The following is an 18,841-nucleotide window of genomic DNA, read 5'->3' as shown; positions in this document are numbered from 1 at the left end:
GCTTGAGGGGTTGAATGGCCTCTTGTTTCTATGTTCAGGAAATGTCATGTAAAATGTAAACCAAAATGGTGACGTAAAGGAGTTGAATTGATTAAACCTGTTATTTTATATCAAAGTCAACTCTAAACATGCTACCTGCACCCATTAAGTGAATTGCAAACTACAATTTTCATTTCTAAACTTTAAATAACACTTTCAGCAAACAGACGGTAAGAAATGGAATGTAGATAACAATGTTGATCTTTTTCTGCTGGGATGCCAACACTGTAGGAATGACAGTTCTGTAACATGATGCTGTATGAAAATAAGGAAACATCCGTTTGTCCCACAGGATGAACGACTGGGTCGTGATAACGACATTCACCGAGAGCAAATGGAGCGTTTGGTGCGAGAGGAGTTGGAGCGTTGGGAGTCTGATGAGACGGTGTCACAGCTGAGTCAACACCTCGGAACGCCGCTGGGAATAAATGGGCGATCTCGTTCTCGCAGCTCCCGCCCATCCTCATCTCAGTCTACTGATGGTCTGGATGCTGGTGGACCTGGAGGCAGCCATGTTTAGTCTATTAATGCCATGGGCAGTAGATCCTTCACACATACATCCATGAATGTATGTTCATGGCAGTTTGACAGCGCATCAGTGTTTCCAATTTCTTTTCATCCATTTGTGTCGTGATCAGCTGAGCTTGAATGATTGCACACACCACTTGGGGATGAAGTGTAAAACAGGTAATCGTGCATTTTTGTAAACTCTTTTATCTGCATGGGATGAAGGAATTGACTTTCATGCACATTTCATCAAGGTATTCAAAACATTGCACAATTGAACGCATCAGAGTATTTTAATAAGAACAGAATATTTTGTCTGGAGAAACTTATCCCATAAATTGGAAAAGAGTTGGAGGAATGGGCTAATTGGATAGTTGTATCAGAGGCAGTGTGGGCATGATGGGCCGAATGGCCACTTTCAGTGGGAAAATTACTATCCTTTCATAAGGATGTGTCAATGATGGTCATATCTGTTCCATTTCCAACCCGTTGAACATCTAATGATTTCATTACACTGCCCATCCTTTGGGAGGAATGGATAGGAAAGTTTCTGCATGTTGGAGTTTTAGCAAAACCAATGTTGTGTGGTGTGTTTTTACATCTTTCCTCTCTCTCCCCTGCAGTCATTCTCCTCCAGTCCTATGCAGATTGTTGATGTGAGGATGTAGCTACAATGTGTGATTTTGGGTGGAGTGTTTAAAGAAAAAGATGGCAGTTCAGATTCAGCAAATATCTTTCATTTATCTAGTGGTTTGTAGGGCTAGAGGGAAAGAGCATGGAGGTGAGACTAACTGGATAGCCAGCACAGGCATGATGGGCTAAATGGCCTCTTGCTGTGATTTGATGAATGATCTTTAAGAGGCAATATAAAACAGTAAAGTGGTAAATAGAATTTGTAGCTGTCTGTTTAATGAGGCAGCCTACATTATTGAAATTACAACAGTGACTGCACTTCAAAAGTACTTCATTGGCTGTAAAGTGCTTTGAGATGTTCAGTGGGCGTGAAAGGCAGTATATAAATGCAAGTCTAGGGTAGAATTTGCATATTCTCTCTGAAAATTGGACAGTGAAAGAAAAATTGTTCTTTATGGTAAATATATTAACCTTGCATTCTTGTGAAAATTGTGAATGACATGGCCCCTGTAACCGATTCAGATAGCAAGGCTTACAGTAGAATTGACATTTAACCATCACCAGTCATAGTGATCTGTCACACAAGCAGTTTAAATCCACTCATTTAAAGGAGTCTTTCCCCCGCCAACCCCACTCACACATAGTGATCAGTTTTAAATCCACTGAATTATTGAGGGATGGGGAAAAAGGCATGAAAGCTAAATGTAACTGCAGCGAGATAGCTTGTTCCTGGGACTGCTCACTGATAATTTAAGCGGGAGTTGGCAATCCCACCATATTCGAAGTCGGCTTTTAGCATTAATCTTTTAACATCCACTGACAATGGTACACAGTTGATATTTTTTATGGGCAATCAAATGTGAATCATTCCCAGGCAGCTGCCGTTACTGTAACATGTACAGATTACCAAAGCTTGACTTTCATGTCATGTTCTACATGGTCAGTAATCATTAACTAAATCCCTCGATGATTGGGAGTACTATTTGTATTAGTATGATTTAGTCAGTAATAATTTTAACTACTTGAAGGCATGTAAAATGTTTAAAGTCTATGCCTGCATTTATGCTCCCTCTCGGCCTCCTCCCAGTTACATTTCTGTACTTTTCCTTGGTATATATCCAGGGGCATTTGCAGAATTGGTTGTAGTTTGATGGACGTTGGGAGTGTTTTGAGCACCTGCTGTAGGGAGGATATAAAGCAGTGGAAGGGTACAGATAAGGACAAGGTTACAGCTATGATAAGACACTCTAGGTTTGGACATATTTCACTGGTGCTAAGAGACTGGCCGATAGGCATTGAGATTAAGGAGGGCAATGATGGATTGTAGCCATTGGTCAGTGCGACTGAACAGACTTAAAATCATGACAAAAATAATTGAAGGGGGAATTTGGAAAAAATTCTTGAGTTTGATTGAAATATAGGATTTTCTGCTGCAAACCATTCTGAAACAGTCCTTAAAAAAAACAAACTTTAAACTGTTGCTCGTAAAAGGGGAGGTTAAATGGTGTGAGATGGATTTGTTTGCGGGGTGGGGGGGGGGCTGGTTTGGTGGCAGTCTTGTGTTGTGGAGAAGTCTTATAAAGAGGTGGCTTCTTTCGCTATGCTGTCATAGATTTAAAACTAAAAAGATTAATTTCTGGTGCACTTACTGCTTTCATAGAGGATTGATTTACAAATAGCTTTAAAACCTGTCATATTAAATAGAGGCTGTAAACAATTACAGCCCAAGGATCTCCGAGGGACTTCCCTTCAGTGCCTTTATAGCACCTCAAATATACAAGGTTTTTCTTCACACTTAGCTACTTTGAGGCAGCAGGAATTGTATATAAACAGTAAAAGTAAACGTGTTACGTGAGTGGATGCTTAGATTATTATTCAGAAACATATTTTTTCTAATAACCACTTTTCTACAACACAAACATTTGGTTTATAAGATTACCAAGAGCAAGATTTCCAAGTAACCCGTGCAGAGAATAAAAAAATCTTTTTTTTTAAAAAAAGATAGTTGTATTTAAACAGTTACATTTCCAAATGAAGAAGGAAAGTGCCTTTGCCAAATGAAACACCTTATTGGGAAGTCTTTTTACCTATTTTATACGTTTTCCTAAATAGCCTAGGTTTGACATTACTTGCATAATGTTGAAGAATTTACGTGTACCTATTAATACATCACACAATTTTTATGAACCAAATACAATCTATTAATTTGTGATGTGTAGGATCTTTTAACAAACTTCATTTTGAAGTGCATAATATCATGGGGTATCCATGCTGTATGTATCTTGACGCTGTGCGTGCCAATGCATAAAGTGTGTAGTTTTGTAGAAGTTGGGTTTTTATATTTCCTGCATTTTAAAGTTTCAAATCAAGTATCCAGCTTCAATTTAATTATCTATTCATGTGTAATGTAACCCAGTACATCACATTTAGTTTTTAGAACTGTGTAGTAGAGGTACAACTTCCTTTTGAAAGATTGCAAGTCTTCCATTGTTGATTTTATACGTCATGGGCGTTTTGTATTCAAGCACTTTACTGCTTAATAAAGAATATCATTTTCTGCAGAATCAGTTGTCTTCCTGTGCTTTTCCCACAGCTGATGTGAGGAAGAAAAAAATTGAAGTGTTAAAGCCAAAGAGGCACCTCTTTTGTATAAAAAATAAAATTTAAAAAGTGTTCTCACCCCCTCAAATTTTCAGTGTTTTTGCTTTTTGAGGCAACAACACAATAGCCATTTGTTTGGTTATTTCTATGTAAGTTGATGTTTTGTGATCGGTAAAGATTCTGACCTATCCATTTTTGAGTCTGTTTAACTGGTTAAATGTGATATTTAACAAGCTGATGCTAAATTGACTTTTTTCAGACTGCATCTCAAACCCATGTGCATATTGCAAGTGATTTTCCAGATATTAAATGGCATGGGTCATTTACCCAGCAAAAGTAATATTGGAAGTCTATCCATTGGTAGCACAAACAGACACTAGTAATTCAGACAGTGGACAAACACAGACTTGTTTGGTTTACATTCACAAACCGACATCCTGCTGATAAAACTGGTTGCGTGGTGACCGAATCTAAAAGATATATTGGCCTTGAAGGGGGTGTGGTGCCAATTCACCCAGAATAATACTGGAGCTAAAAGGTTTAATTATAAGGAGGTTGCATAGACTAGGCTTGTATTCCCTCGAGTATGGAAGATTAAGGGATGATCTTGAAGTGTTTAAGATTATGAATGCTGGATTTTGTAGTATGGTTAAGTTTCAAAAACTGATCTTTAATGCAGTGTAAAATGGACATTTGGTGGAAACTTGTGACTTCATACTAAATCTAGCAGTTTTGGTTACCATGAGAACAAAGACCCTTTTGAAAGCATGTTGCAAGGTTGTAACACCCAAAGGACAATGGGTTTTGCTCCCAGATTCAGATTGTAAACACAGCCAGGAGCTCTAAAATGCACATTTGAGTTGTAATTTTTAACACCTGGAAACAAAGCAAGTTCCAGGTGGTTTTGCTATTCTCAGAATTGTCAAAGGCAAACTACTATTGACTTTTTATCTCAAGGCTGGGGGCAAAGAGAGAAACTAACACCAGCAGTCAGCTGCTAAGACTTCAGCCAGGTTCGAAGGCTTGAAGTTTGCAGAGAAGAAAAGACCAACGAGGTCACCAGAGATTGCCTTATTAATGGAACTACAGTCAAATATGCTCGGTGAGCAAGGAGGATGTTGCCTTTGAGAAGCTCACTGGGACATCCAACTCATTGCAGCTGGCAGTAGTAAAGTTAATCTGAATCTCTTGAGCCCCCTTTATTTCTGTCTATAGTGAATCAAGATAATTTCAAGACAGTTATGGAAAAGGATAGGACTGGTCCTCAGGTTGAAGTCCTAAATTGGCGGAAGGCTAATTTCGATGGCATCAGACAGGAACTCTCAAAAGTTGAATGGGAGAGGCTGTTTACAGGTAAAGGGACGTCTGGCAAGTGGGATAGGAAGAGTTCAGGGCTGGCATGTTCCTGTTAGATGGAAGGGCAAGACTGGCAAGTTTAGGGAACCTTGGTTGAGGGATATTGAGGGTCTGGTCAGGTATAGGCAGCTGGGATCAAGCGAGTCCCTCGAGGAGTATAGGGGATGTAGGACTACACTTAAGAAGGAAATTAGGAGGGCGAAAAGGGGCCATGAGATTTCCCTGGCAGATAAGAGGAAGGAGAATCCGAAAAGATTCTATAAGTATATTAAGAATAAAAGGGTAGCTAGGGAGAGAGTAGGTCCCCTTAAGGATCAGTGTGGTAATCTATGTGTGGCGCCACGGGAAATGGGCAAGGTCTTAAATGAATCTGCACAGTAAATACAGACGAGAAGTAAAGTCATGGAAGCTAGCGAGTTCAAGGGAGGGAACTGCAATATCCTGGAGCATATCAACATTACAAAGGAGGTGGTGTTGGAGGTTTTGAAGCGCATTAAGGTGGATAATTCCCCAGGGCCTGACCAGGTGTATTGTAGGATGCTACGGGAAGCAAGAGAGGAGCTTGCTGGGGCCCTGGCAGAGATTTTTGTATCATTGTTAGCCACGGGGGAGGTACCGGAAGACTGGAGGATAGCTAATGTTGTGCCTTTATTTAAGAAGGGCAGCAGGGATAAGCCAGGGAACGACAGGCCGGTGAGCCTTACATCAGTGGTGGGAAAGTTATTGGAAGGGATTCTGAGAGACAGGATTTATATGTATTTGGAAAGGCATGGTCTGATTAGGGATAGTCAGCATAGCTTTGTGTGTGGGAAATCATGTCTCACGAATTTGATTGAGTTTTTTGAGGAGGTGACCAAGAGGATTGACTAGGGAAGGGCGATGGACATTGTCCACATGGACTTTAGCAAGGCCTTTGACAAGGTCCCACATGGTAGGTTGGTCCAGAAGGTTCGAACACATGGGATCCAGGGTGAGCTAGCAAATTGGATCCAAAATTGGCTTGGTGGTAATGGAGGGTTGTTTTTCAGATTGGAGGCCGGTGACCAGTTCTGTGCCACAGGGATCGGTGCTGGGCCCTCTGTTGTTTGTCATATTAATGACTTGGATGTGAATGTAGGGGGCATGATTAATAAGTTTGCAGATGACATCAAAATTGGTGGTATAATGGACAGTGAAGAAGGTTGTCTAAGGTTACAACAGGATATAGATCAACTGGGAAAGTGGGCAAGGGATTGGCAAATGGAATTTAATGCAGACAAGTGCAAAGTGATGCATTTTGGGAAGTTAAACCAGGGCAGGACATATACAGTGAATGGCAGGGCCTTGGGGAGTGTTGTTGAGCAGAGACACCTTGGGGTGCATGTACATAGTTCCCTGAAAGTGGCAACACAGGTAGACCGGGTGGTTAAGAAGGCGTATGGCATGCTTGCCTTCATTGGCCGAGGCACTGAGTACAAGAGTTGGGACGTCATGTTACAGTTGTACATAACGTTGGTTAGGCCGCATTTGGAGTAGTGTGTGCAGTTCTGGTCGCCGCACTACAGGAAAGATGTGATTAAGCTAGAGAGGGTGCAGAAAAGATTCACAAGGATGTTGCCTGGTTTGAAGGGCTTGAGTTATAAAGAGTGATCGGATAGGCTGGGTCTGTTTTCCCTGGAGTGAAGGAGCCTGAGAGGTATGATAGAGGGATATAAAATTGAGAGGCATAGATAGGGTAGATAGTCTGTTTCCCATGGTAGGGGGTGACTAAAACTAGAGGGCATAGATTTAAAGTGAGAGGGGGGAGGTTTAAAGGGGATCAAAGAACAGTACAGCATAGGAACAGGCCATTCGGCCCTCCAAGCCTGCGCCGATCTTGATGCCTGTCTAAACTAAAATCTTCTGCACTTCCAGGGTCCATATCTCTCTATTCCCTTCCTATTCATGTATTTGTCAAGATGCCTCTTAAACGTCGCTATCATATCTGCTTCCAACACCTCCCGTGGCAGCAAGTTCCAGGCACTCACCACCCTCTGTGTAAAAAAGAACTTGCCTCACACATCCCCTCTAAACTTTGCCCCTCGCACCTTAAACCTATGTCCCCTAGTAACTGACTCTTCCACCCTGGGAAAAAGCTTCTGACTATCCACTCTGTCCATGCCACTCATAACTTTGTAAACCTCTATCATGTTGCCCCTCCACCTCTGTCATTCCAGTGAAAACAATCCGAGTTTATACAACCTCTCCTCATAGCTAATACCCTCCAGAACAGGCACCATCCTGGTAAACCTGTACCCTCCCGAAAGCCTCCACATCCTTCTGGTAGTGTGGCGACCAGAATTGTATGCAATATTCCAAGTGTGGCCTAACTAAGGTTCTGTACAGCTGCAGCATGACTTGCCAATTTTTATACTCTATGCCCCAACCGATGAAGGCAAGCATGCCGTATGCCTTCTTGACTACCTTATCCACCTGCGTTGCCACTTTCAGTGACCTGTGGACCTGTATGCCCAGATCTCTCTGCCTGTCAATACTCCTAAGGGTTCTGCCATTTACTGTATACTTCCCACCTGTATTAGACCTTCCAAAATGCATTACCTCACATTTGTCCGGGTTAAAGGGGTAAACTTTTCACACAAAGAATAATGGGTATTTGGAATGAGCTGCCTGAGGTGGTGGTGGAGGCAGGAACAGTAGCAACATTTGAGAGGCATCTGGACAGGTACTTGAATGAGCAAGGCATAGAGGGATATGGAATTAATGCAGGCAGGTGGGATTAGTTTAGATAGGCATTATGGTTGGCATGGACGCGGTGGGCCGAAGGGTCTGTTTCTATGCTGTACGACTCTATGACTCTAAGTTTCCAGTGTGGGCCTTGTATGTACATACATATTTGTACATCGCAGCATTAACCTTTCCTTAATATTCCTTAGGCAGTACTATTTTATGCTTGTAACAATAGAATTAGCTTAGGATTGGAATATTAAAGGTCTCTTTCAGATCCATTTTCCAGGTGGGATATGACTGCACATAATTCAAAAATGGATAGAGAATTTATCACTTATTTAATCAACCTTAACATGCCTGTGCTATTTGACAGTGTATAAAAATACCAACAAGAAATGCTGGAACCACTCAGCAGGTCTGGCAGCATCTGTGGAAAGAGAAGCAGAGTTAACGTTTCATGTCACTGACCCGAAACGTTAACTCTGCTTCTCTTTCCACATATACTGCCAGACCTGCTGAGTGGTTTCTGCAGTATTTTGCTTTTATAAAAGTACCAACATGCTCTCAGTCTGAAGCTCATTCTCCCTGCTGGTTTTTTTGCCCCTGTTTACTAGAGTTGTGTAGAGGACATTTAATTATATGCATAAGGGGAAGTTAACAACTTTGTTTATACAGAGGGCTCTCGCCAAAACAAACGTATTTATTAATGTACAAGTAAATCATTTTAAGATGAGGAAGCAAATTCCTGTTCGTCATTCCTCTGGAATTTCTGTAGCTTGAATAAATACTTGCACGATTTTCAGCCTGTTAGATAGTCTTTCAAAGAAGCCCACCCTGGGGCAGCCTGTCCCTGAATCGCGGGGGAAGCAAAGCCCCTGCTTTTTTCTCATCCCTAGGTTCATCTACAAATTAATAACTTGTGTATCATTGTTAAACTATAGAAGGCAAAGCATACAGCTCATGAAAATTTCTTCATATAGAAGAGTTTTAAGTATGCAATGCTTAGGAAGAAGATAGTCAGAGCACTTAATCCCACATGATTCTGCCATAAATCCCATGGGGTTGTGCCCATTCCGATGTCATGAAGGTGCTGTATTCCTGTGCATCTGTAACAAAAAATAGGATCAAATGCAGCATTTAAAGCAAGAGAATTTTACATCTGACATAGTATTTACAGCACAGTAACAGATCCATCGTGCCGTTTATGCTCAAGACTCATCTCACCCAGTTACCAGATCCTATTCCTTCCTTGTGTGTTTATCCAGCTTCCCCTTAAATGTATCTGCTATTTGCCTCAACTACTCCATGTACTAGCGAGTTCCACATTCTCACCACTCTGGATAAAGAAATTTCCCTTGTGTTCCCTACTGGATTTATTAAGGACTACCTTATATTCATGGCCCCCTAGTTCTGAAACATCTGTCAACCCTACTAAATCCCCTTCGTAATCCTAAAGACCTCTATCAGACAACCCCTCAGCCTCCTCTATCTTCCTGAATGGTATAACCTCTCAGATCTGATATCATTCTAGTAAAACATTTTTGTACCTTTTACAGTGCCTCTCTTTATAATACGGCGATCAGAACAGTTCGGTGTCAGTAGTAGTTCAGTGGGTAGCTCTTCTCATCAAAACATCTTGGTATTCATTGGACCTCTCCATTGTATTTCACTCTTTTCATTGAGACATATTGAGGTTGTTGATCTAATTTGAAGAATCATAGGGGTAAAACTGGTGTTGTGCCAGTAGCACTAAACAGGCTCATAGCAAATTAGCATCCTGTTTCATACTGTGTCCGTAATCAATGGCAGAAGAAAAATAGGACCACTGGTGAGAAGTAGTATTGGTATACAAGTGTGGTGCTGATTCACTATGACCCAGTTACCCCACTCGTGCTTCTGAGTCACAAGTTGTGGGTTCAAGTCCCACTCCAGGACTACAATACAATACTGAGGGACTGCTGCACTGTGAGAGGTGCCATCTTTTGGATAACTTGTTAAACCGAGGCTCTCTGCCCTCTCAGGTGGATGTAAATGATCCTATTTTGAAGGGCAGCAGGGGATTTATCCCTTTTTTTTTTATGCATGCGTGGGATGTGGGCATCGTTGGCTAGGCCAGCATTTTGAATGGCTTGTTCAGCCATTTCAGAGGACAGTTAAGAGTCAACCACATTGATGTGGGTCTGGAGTCACATATAGGGCAGCAGCTTTCCTTCCCTAAAGGACATTAGTGAACCAGAGGGTATTTACAGCAACTGACAAAGGTTTCACGGTCACCATTGGACTAGCATTTTAATTCCAGATTTATAACTGAATTCAAATTTCACCATCTGCCGTGATGGGATTTGAACCCATGTCCCCAGTGCATTCGCCTGGGTCTCTGGATTACTAGTAGTCCATTGACATTACCACTACACCACTGCCTCCCCTCCCTGGTGCCCTGAACAATATTTACACTCCACCAACATCAGAAAGGCCATGAAAGATGCTATATAAATGCAAGTCTTTCTCTCGTACTCCAAATGTGGGTTTGTGCTGACTCAAGCTGTAAGCAGTTTTCTAGCACTTTGTTTGATGAACACAATTAGTTCAGTTCAAAGATGGTGCATAAGTGACATCAACAACCACAAAAGGGTGAATATGTGCATAGATCATTATAGCTGATATAATGTACTTAGCCCGAGTTTCACAGTAAACGTGACTGTTCCACTTGAGCAGTGGGGTAACTGGGTCATAGTGAATCAGCACCACACTTGTATACCACTTCTACTTTTCACCAGCAGTCCTATTTTTCTTCTGCCATTGATTACAGACATGGTATGAAACAGGACGCTCATTTGCTATGAGCCTGTTTACCGCTGCTGTCACACCACCAGTTTTACCCCAATGATTCTTAGAATTAGACCGACAACTTCAAAATGTCTCAATGAAAAGAGTGAAATACAATGGAGAGGTCCAATGAATACCAGATGTTTTGATGAGAAGAGAATGATCACCTGATCCACATAGGAGAAAACAAGGGTTAAATTAGTCATCAGCTGTAAAATGAACCAGGCTCTCAATGAATCGGCAGCCCAATTGATCGTGCTCTGTAAAACTGCTGCCAGTTCATCATGACCCCATTTCAGGGTAGTGGGAAGACCATTTTAACCCCCAGTATTTCTCTAGTTTCAGCTGTGGTTCAGTTGAAGCACACTTGCCTCTGAGTCAGAGGGCTGTGGGTTTAAGTCCCACTCCAGGACTTGAGCAGAAAAATCTAGGCTGACCCTCCCAGTGCAGTACTGAGGGAGATGCTGTCTATTGGATGAGACGTTCGACCGAGACCCTGTCTGCCCTCTCAGGTGGCTGTAAAAGATCTCAAGACACTATTTCAAGGAAGAGCAGGGGAATTATCTCCAGTGTCCTGGATAATATTTATCTCTCAATATTACAAAAAGAAACAGAGTATCTTGTTATCCCATTGCTGTTTGTGGGATCTTACTGTGTGCAAATTGGCTGCCATGCTTACTACATTATAAAAGTGACCACTTCATTGGCTGTAAAGCGCTTTGAACATAAGAACTAGGAGCAGGAGTAGGCAATTCAGCCCCTCGAGCCTGCTCCGCCATTTATTACGGTCATGGCTGATCTCATCTCGGCCTCAACTCCTCTTTCCAGCCCGTTCTCCATAACCCTTTACTAATTAAACATCTGTCTATCTCCTCCTTAAATTTACTCAATGTCCCGGCATCCACCGCACTCTGGGGTAGTGAATTCCACAGATTCACGACTCTTTGAGAGAAGTAATTTCTCCTCATTTCTGTTTTAAATCTGCTACCCCTTATCCTAAAACTATGACCTCTCGTTCTGGATTGCCCCACCAGAGGAAACATCCTCTCTACGTCTACTTTGTCAATCCCCTTAATCATCTCATATACCTCAATTAGATCTCCTCTCATTCTTCTAAACTCTAGAGAGTAAAGGCCTAAACTGCTCAATCCCTCTTCATAAGACAAACCCTTCATCCCTGAAATCAATCTAGTGAACCTCCTCTGAACTGCCTCCAATGCAACTACATCGCTCCTCAAGTAAGGGGACCAAAACTGTACGTAATACTCCAGGTGCAGTCTCACTAATGCCTTGTACAGTTGCAGCAACACTTCCCTACTTTTATATTCTATTCCTTTAGCAATAAATGCCAAAATTCCATTTGCCTTCCTTATTACCTGCTGCACCTGCATACTAGCTTTCTGCAATTCATGCACTAGGACACCCAGATCCCTCTGCACCGAAGCACTCTGAAGTTTCTCCCCATTTAGATAACAATTTGCCTTTCTATTCTTCCGACCAAAATGGATAATTTCACACTTATCCACGTTAAACTCCATCTGCCAAATTTTGGCCCATTCATCTAACCTATCAATATCCATTTATAAATTTTTTATTTCTTTACTGCAACTTACTATCCCACCTATTTTAATGTTATCCGCAAATGTGGCTATAGTACCTTCTATCCCTGCATCCAAGTCGTTAATATACATTGTAAATAGTTGGGGCCCAAGGACTGAACCTCGTGGCACCCCACTAGTTACATCTTGCCAACCAGAAAATGACCTATTTATCCCAACATGACCCCATTTGGGACATATGGTGGTCGTGAAAGGCACTATATAAATGCAAGTTGTTTTTATTTTTTAGGTCACTGAGTGTGGGATGGTTGCTGGTTTCATCTCATCCAAAAGACAGCATCGCCCTCAGTACTGCACTGGGATGTCAGCCTAGATTGTTTTGCTCAAGTCCAGCAGTGGGACTTGAACCCACAGCCCTCTGACTCAGACACAAGAGTGCTTCAACTGAGCCACAGCTGAAACTAAAATAATATTAGGGGTTAAAATGGTCTTCCCACTACTCTGAAATGGGGTCATGACAAAATGGCATCAGTTTTACAGCACACACGGTGAAGCAGGTAGAAGGTTTCAAATCTTTTAAGAACAAAAAATAATAACATCATTGCCCTGGCTTTTGGGGGTAGTTGTGGCATGGGGAGGAGGAGAAATTACTGCCCATTCTAAGAGTTCCCTATCATGCGCAGCAAAGTGCTCTTCCTTCACTCTGCCATGTCACAGCATCAGGCTTTGCCTGGTCTTTAGATGAGCTAGGAGTAGACTGAAGAATGGTCCTGAAACTCTGCAATGATACAACGATAAAACCAGAACATTCAAACAAATAGATTAGCACTAACCCAAGGCACAAGGATTAGGTTGGGAGGCAGCTTCGTACAAGGAAGCAAAAACTTCTTTCAAAGAACGACTACCTACAATAGGTGATTTTCCATCCTTCCCTTACTTGTAGTGGTTGCAAAAAAAGGAATGTGCCAAAAGTGGTACAAAATCCAGTGGTTGTGTTTCCGAGGACTTGCGACACCTTGGAAGAAAGCAGTACAACACAACTATTGTTCAGAGCTGTCAAACCATGACAACACTGCTCGGTGAAAATCTGTTGAGCTGTAGCTTAAAAGAAGCTTCATTTCCTTATGCAAAGCTCCCTCCCAACCTAATCCTTGTCATCTTCTGATCTAATGTGCCTTGGATTTGTGTTCTTGCAAGGAACCCGCAGAATTGTCATTTGTAACTAGCACCAATCCTTTAACGATTAATACAATAACTTACGAGATTATAACTGGTTTGGGATTCTGGCAGTGACAACCTTTCTTCATACCAGACACATTATAAGTAAATGTAAGGCCCACAAATTCATTCACCATGAGAGCCTGTTAAATCAAACAAATTACTACAATTTACAACTGTAGCCAGGACTAGGATGCACAGCACAGAAAAGTAGCACTTTCTAATTTGCAAGCAGCCACTAAATACTGGGAATGGGAGCATGGTGGTGATGTTACTGGATGTAATCCAGAGACCTGGACTACTGATCAAGTTCAAATCCCAGCACAGCAGCTGGGGAATTTAAATTCAGTTAATTAAATAAATTTGGAATAAAAAGCTAGTCTCAGTAATGGTGACCATGAAACTACCAGATTGTTGTAAAAACCCATCTGGTTCGTTAATGTCCTTTAGGGAAGGAAATCTGCAGTCAGTATCCAATCTGGTCTATATGTGACTCCTTCTTCTTCTTTGGCCTCCTTGTCTCGAGAGACAATGGGTAAGCGCCTGGAGGTGGTCAGTGGTTTGTGAAGAAGCACCTGGAGTGGCTATAAAGGCCAATTCTAGAGTGACAGTCTCTTCCACAGGTGCTGCAGATAAAATTGGTTGTCAGGGCTGTTACACAGTTGTCCAACTATGTGACTCCATATCCACAACAATGTGGTTGACTCTTAACTGCCCTCTGAAATGGCCTCGCAAGCCACTCAGTTGTCAAGGAGGCAGCTCACCACCACCTTCTCAAGGTAATTAGGAATGGGCAATAAATGCTGACCTTGTCAACAACACCCACATCCCATGACTGAATCAAAGAAAACTGCAGCCTTGCCACTTAGCACACAGTCTGCTTATCTATGTCAATGGATCTTAATATCTTTATTCAGCTTCTAAACAACTCTGAATATTTTGCAGCCATGAATGTACGAAAGGAAAGATCGACACAAGTTTTTTTTTATATGTTTGTACATCTCAAAACATATGCCCACCATATGTCTCGTCAAGCGGCTATTAATTAATAAATAATCAATATTAGATTAAGCTGAATGGTGTCAATAGTGTGGCATGCATTGAGGCTAAATTCCAGAGATTGTATTCGGGCTGAACACCCTTGGAAAGAGGATGAATGGAGGGAACTTCCTTGAATTTACAGATTATGCAGTAGGAACAGGACTAAACTAGCATCGCTACACCAGACTGTGGAGGCAGATGCCCTTCCCTGAAGGCTATTAATGAGCTAACTGATTATATTTTCCCAGCACCAGTCAACAAAATACTAGATTAAATACACAATTTAACATGCATAGATCTGACCTCATGACCAGTAGGTTACTGAGTCTAATATCAATGACCACTAGTGTTCTTGTAACAAGCTTCCCACGGAGTTCTATAACCACCCACATTTATATAGCGCCTTTAATATAATAAAACGTCCTAAGGCACTTCACAGAAGCATCGCAAAACACAGTATGACACCAAACCACAGAAGGAGATTTTAGGTCAGATGACCAAGAGTTACGTTTTAAGAGGCAGCTTAAAGGAGGAAAGCGAGTTCAGAGATGGGAGAAGTATAGAGATGGAGAGATGGAGAGGTATAGAGATGGAGAGATGGAGGTGTATAGAGATGGAGAGATGGAGAAGTATAGAGATGGAGAGATGGAGAAGTATAGAGATGGAGAGATGGAGAAGTATAGAGATGGAGAAGTATAGAGATGGAGAAGTATAGAGATGGAGAAGTATAGAGATGGAGAGATGGAGAGGTATAGAGATGGAGAGATGGAGAAGTATAGAGATGGAGAAGTATAGAGATGGAGAAGTATAGAGATGGAGAAGTATAGAGATGGAGAAGTATAGAGATGGAGAAGTATAGCAAAGCAATTCCAAAATTTAGGGTCTAGACAACTGAAGGCAGAGCCACCAATGGTGGAGTGATTAAAATCAAGGCTGCTCAAGAGACCAGAATTAGATGAGTACAGATATCTCAGGGGTTGTCGGGCTGGAGGAGATTACAGAGATAGGGAGGGGCTGAGGCCATGGAGGGATTTGGAAACAAGGATGAGAATTGGTGCAGTGGTTAGCACCGCAGCCTCACAGCTCCAGGGGCCCGGGTTCGATTCTGGGTACTGCCTGTGCGGAGTTTGCAAGTTCTCCCTGTGACCGCGTGGGTTTTCGCCGGGTGCTCCGGTTTCCTCCCACAGCCAAAGACTTGCAGGTGATAGGTAAATTGGCCATTGTAAATTGTCCCTAGTGTAGGTAGGTGGTAGGGAATATGAGATTACTGTAGGGTTAGTATAAATGGGTGGTTGTTGGTCGGCACAGACTCGGTGGGCCGAAGGGCCTGTTTCAGTGCTGTATCTCGAAATAAAAATAAATAAATAAATAAAATAAAATCAAGCTGTTGCTTGACTGGAAGCCAGCGTAGGTCTGTGAGCAGAGAGGTGGTAAGGGAATAGGGCTTGGTGGATTAGGACACAAGCATCAGAATTTTTGAAAGACCTCAAGTTTAAGGAAGGTAGAATGTGGAAGGCTGGCAGAAGTGGATTGGAATAGTCAGGTCTAGAGGTATCAATGGCAGGAATCAGAGTTTCAGCAGCAGATAAGCTAAACAGGGGTGATGTTGGGCAATGTTACAGAGGTGGAAACAGGTGGTCTTAGTGATGGCATGAATGTGTCACATTCCCTTCTGCTTACCAGTCAGCCATAAATTCAAATGCAAACATTCTATTCAATGTGTCAAACACAAATCCATACTGCCTTTTGATTCATCCATGAGTTTATAGAAGCTCATGAATTTCTTTCTCCAATTATGAATTTTAAGAGTTTGCCCATAACTGCTGTCAGATTAAGATTAACCAATCTATACCTTTGCCATTGCCTCTTCTACTGTTCTCTCTAACTGATATTTCACATCCTCCTCTGGTCCCCCAAAATCCTTGCTACCACCATTATTGTAAAAAAGTGCAAAATATTCATTTAATATATCAGCCTTAACATCACTCTCAACAACTGGGTTTACACCTCATTGCTGAGCGGTCTTACCCTCTCTTTAAATACTTTTATAAAAATACTTTACAAAAGCCATACCTCCTTTTATATTATTCATCATCCTTTTATTGTATTGCTTTAATCCCTTGTAACCTCCCCTTTCATCTCCACAATGCACTTTATGTATTCCTTGTGTTTGTCTTTATTACCACATTTACTCACAGAGCTCTCCACCTTCAAGACACTCCTTAAAACCGACCTCTAACTCCCCTGTCCTAGTATCTCCTTATGTGGCTCAGTGACAGATTATGTTTGATAATTGTGCCTGTGAAGTGCCTTGGGACGTTTTACTATGTTAAAGATGCTATATATGCATGTAAGTAGTTGTTGTATAGTTATTAAAGTTCTGTGACACTTACCGTGATGCCATATCGCGAGATACTGAAATACTGCAACCAACTGAGCCATTTAACGATTCCCTGCAGATGCACTAATAGTCCAGAATAAATCTAAGGGTAATTACACAGTGTTAGTAATTTTCAGAGATACCCAACATACACCAAACACACTTGCATCATTTGATCAGATTGAAGGTACCCCAGAGGGGCTGAATGGCCTACTCCTGTTCCTATCAGCTGTGGGTCAGTGGTTTCACACTCGCCTGAGTCACAAGGTTCTGGGTTCAAGTCCCTCTCTAGAACTTAAGCACAAAAATCAAGGCTGACACTCCAGTGCAACGCTGAGAGAGTGCTGCACTATCAGAGGTGCCATCTTTCAGATGAAACATTAAACTGAAGCCCTGTCTGCTCTCTCAGGTGGCTATAAAAGATCCCCTGGAACTATTTTGAAGAGCAGTGAGTTCTCCCCAGTGTTCCGGCCAATGCTTATCCCTCAATCAACATCACAAAAAACAGATTATCTGGTCATTATCCCATTGCTGTTTGTGGGATCTTGCTGTGTGCGAATTGGCTGCTGTGTTTCCTACATTACAACAGTGACTGCACTTCAAAAGTACTTCATTGGCTGTAAAGAATTTTGGGACGTATGACGGTTCTGAAAGGAGTTATATAAATGCAAGTCTTTCTTTATCATCACATATTTTAACCTTTCTTACCTTGTTGGAGCGATTAATAATCGTATGAAGAGAAACCAGTTAAATTTCTTAAGTTGAAACAACCAGTAATTTTAGGATAATTGATTTTCAATGCTCTCCCGGAATTTACACCTAAAATGGGGGTCGGTTAGCTCAGCTGGCTAAACGGCTACAGTATGATGCAGAATGGGTTCAATTCCTGTACCAGCTCTGGTAATCCATGAAGACCTGCCTCCTTGCTTTGCACCACACTTGTGGAGTGGTGACCCTTAAGCTATACATCACCAACTGTCTCTCTCTAATGGAGGGAGATGTCTACGATCCTCTGGGACTATGGCCAGAACAGACACCTACAATCTGAGCGCAGTGGTTAGCACCGCAGCCTCACAGCTCCAGCGACCCGCGTTCAGTTCTGGGCACTGCCTGTGCGGAGTTTGCAAGTTCTCCCTGTGACCGCATGGGTTTCCTCCGGGTGCTCTGGATTCCTCCCACAGCCAAAGACTTGCAGGTTGATAAGTAAATTGGCCATTGTAAATTGCCCCTAGTATAGGTAGATGGTAGGAGAATTGAGGGAAGGTGGGGGTGTGAGAGGGAAAGATGGTATTAATGTAGGATTAGTATAAATGGGTGGTTGACGTTTGGCACAGACTCGGTGAGCTGAAGGGCCTGTTTCAGTGCTGTATCTCTTTATGACTCCATAAGTGACAGGTGCTAACTGTCCTCTGTTTATTGTCAGGATTCAGCTACAATTTCTTGTTGTGACTGCAGTAACCCCACAATGCATTATTTGAATGTCAGCCATGGTGCTGTGGGTAGCAGTCTTGCCTCGAGTTAGAGGATGTACAAAATCTAAGCCGATACTCCTCCAGTGCAGTACTGAGGGAGTGCTGCACTATTGGAGGTGCCATCTTTTGGATGAGATGCCAAACTGAGGCTCCATCTGCCCTTTCAAGTTGAGAAAAAAGGCACTATTTTGAAGAGCAGGGGAATTTGTCCCAGTGCCCTGGCCAATATTTAGCCCTTAACTAACTTTACTAAAAGAACGAGATTATTTGGTCACTGCTCTCTGCTGTTTAAGAGAATCTGCCGCATTTCCAATAATGTGTCAGTGATTATACTTCTGAGGTCATGAAAGGCGCTATAGAAATGCAAGTCTTCCTTTTAATCATAACTGTCTGCCACCAGGTACAAAATTAATTACAAAGTTAGGGGCTGGATTCATCGGCGGCGAGCTCATAAAATGGCAGCCCGCGCAAAGAAACGCCGTGATCTTACGCACGGCGGTTTA

The 18,841-nt window shown here is 42.1% G+C and overlaps 2 protein-coding genes across 2 annotated transcripts in view; one reads left to right on the top strand and one right to left on the bottom strand.

Moving 5' to 3' along the window:
- Nucleotides 1-3,743, top strand: part of pkd2 (polycystic kidney disease 2) — a 51,726-nt gene extending 47,983 nt beyond the window's left edge. The window contains exon 15 of the mRNA XM_068046983.1: nucleotides 332-3,743. Coding sequence (XP_067903084.1) covers nucleotides 332-559 — 228 coding nt within the window. The 3' untranslated portion in view covers nucleotides 560-3,743. The remainder of the gene's footprint in view (nucleotides 1-331) is intronic.
- A 4,856-nt stretch (nucleotides 3,744-8,599) lies between these two features.
- The window catches only part of LOC137372991 (broad substrate specificity ATP-binding cassette transporter ABCG2-like), a 68,426-nt gene continuing 58,184 nt past the window's right edge, over nucleotides 8,600-18,841 (bottom strand). The window contains exons 15-17 of the mRNA XM_068037633.1: nucleotides 16,880-16,969; nucleotides 13,488-13,588; nucleotides 8,600-8,948 (exon numbers count right to left, since the gene is read on the bottom strand). Coding sequence (XP_067893734.1) covers nucleotides 8,801-8,948; nucleotides 13,488-13,588; nucleotides 16,880-16,969 — 339 coding nt within the window. The 3' untranslated portion in view covers nucleotides 8,600-8,800. The remainder of the gene's footprint in view (nucleotides 8,949-13,487; nucleotides 13,589-16,879; nucleotides 16,970-18,841) is intronic.

The sequence above is a fragment of the Heterodontus francisci genome, chromosome 1 (genome assembly GCF_036365525.1).
Source record: "Heterodontus francisci isolate sHetFra1 chromosome 1, sHetFra1.hap1, whole genome shotgun sequence".
NCBI classification, from domain to species: Eukaryota; Metazoa; Chordata; class Chondrichthyes; order Heterodontiformes; family Heterodontidae; genus Heterodontus; species Heterodontus francisci.
Note: the sequence above shows the minus strand (reverse complement) of the source record. Positions and strands in the feature narration are given on the sequence as shown.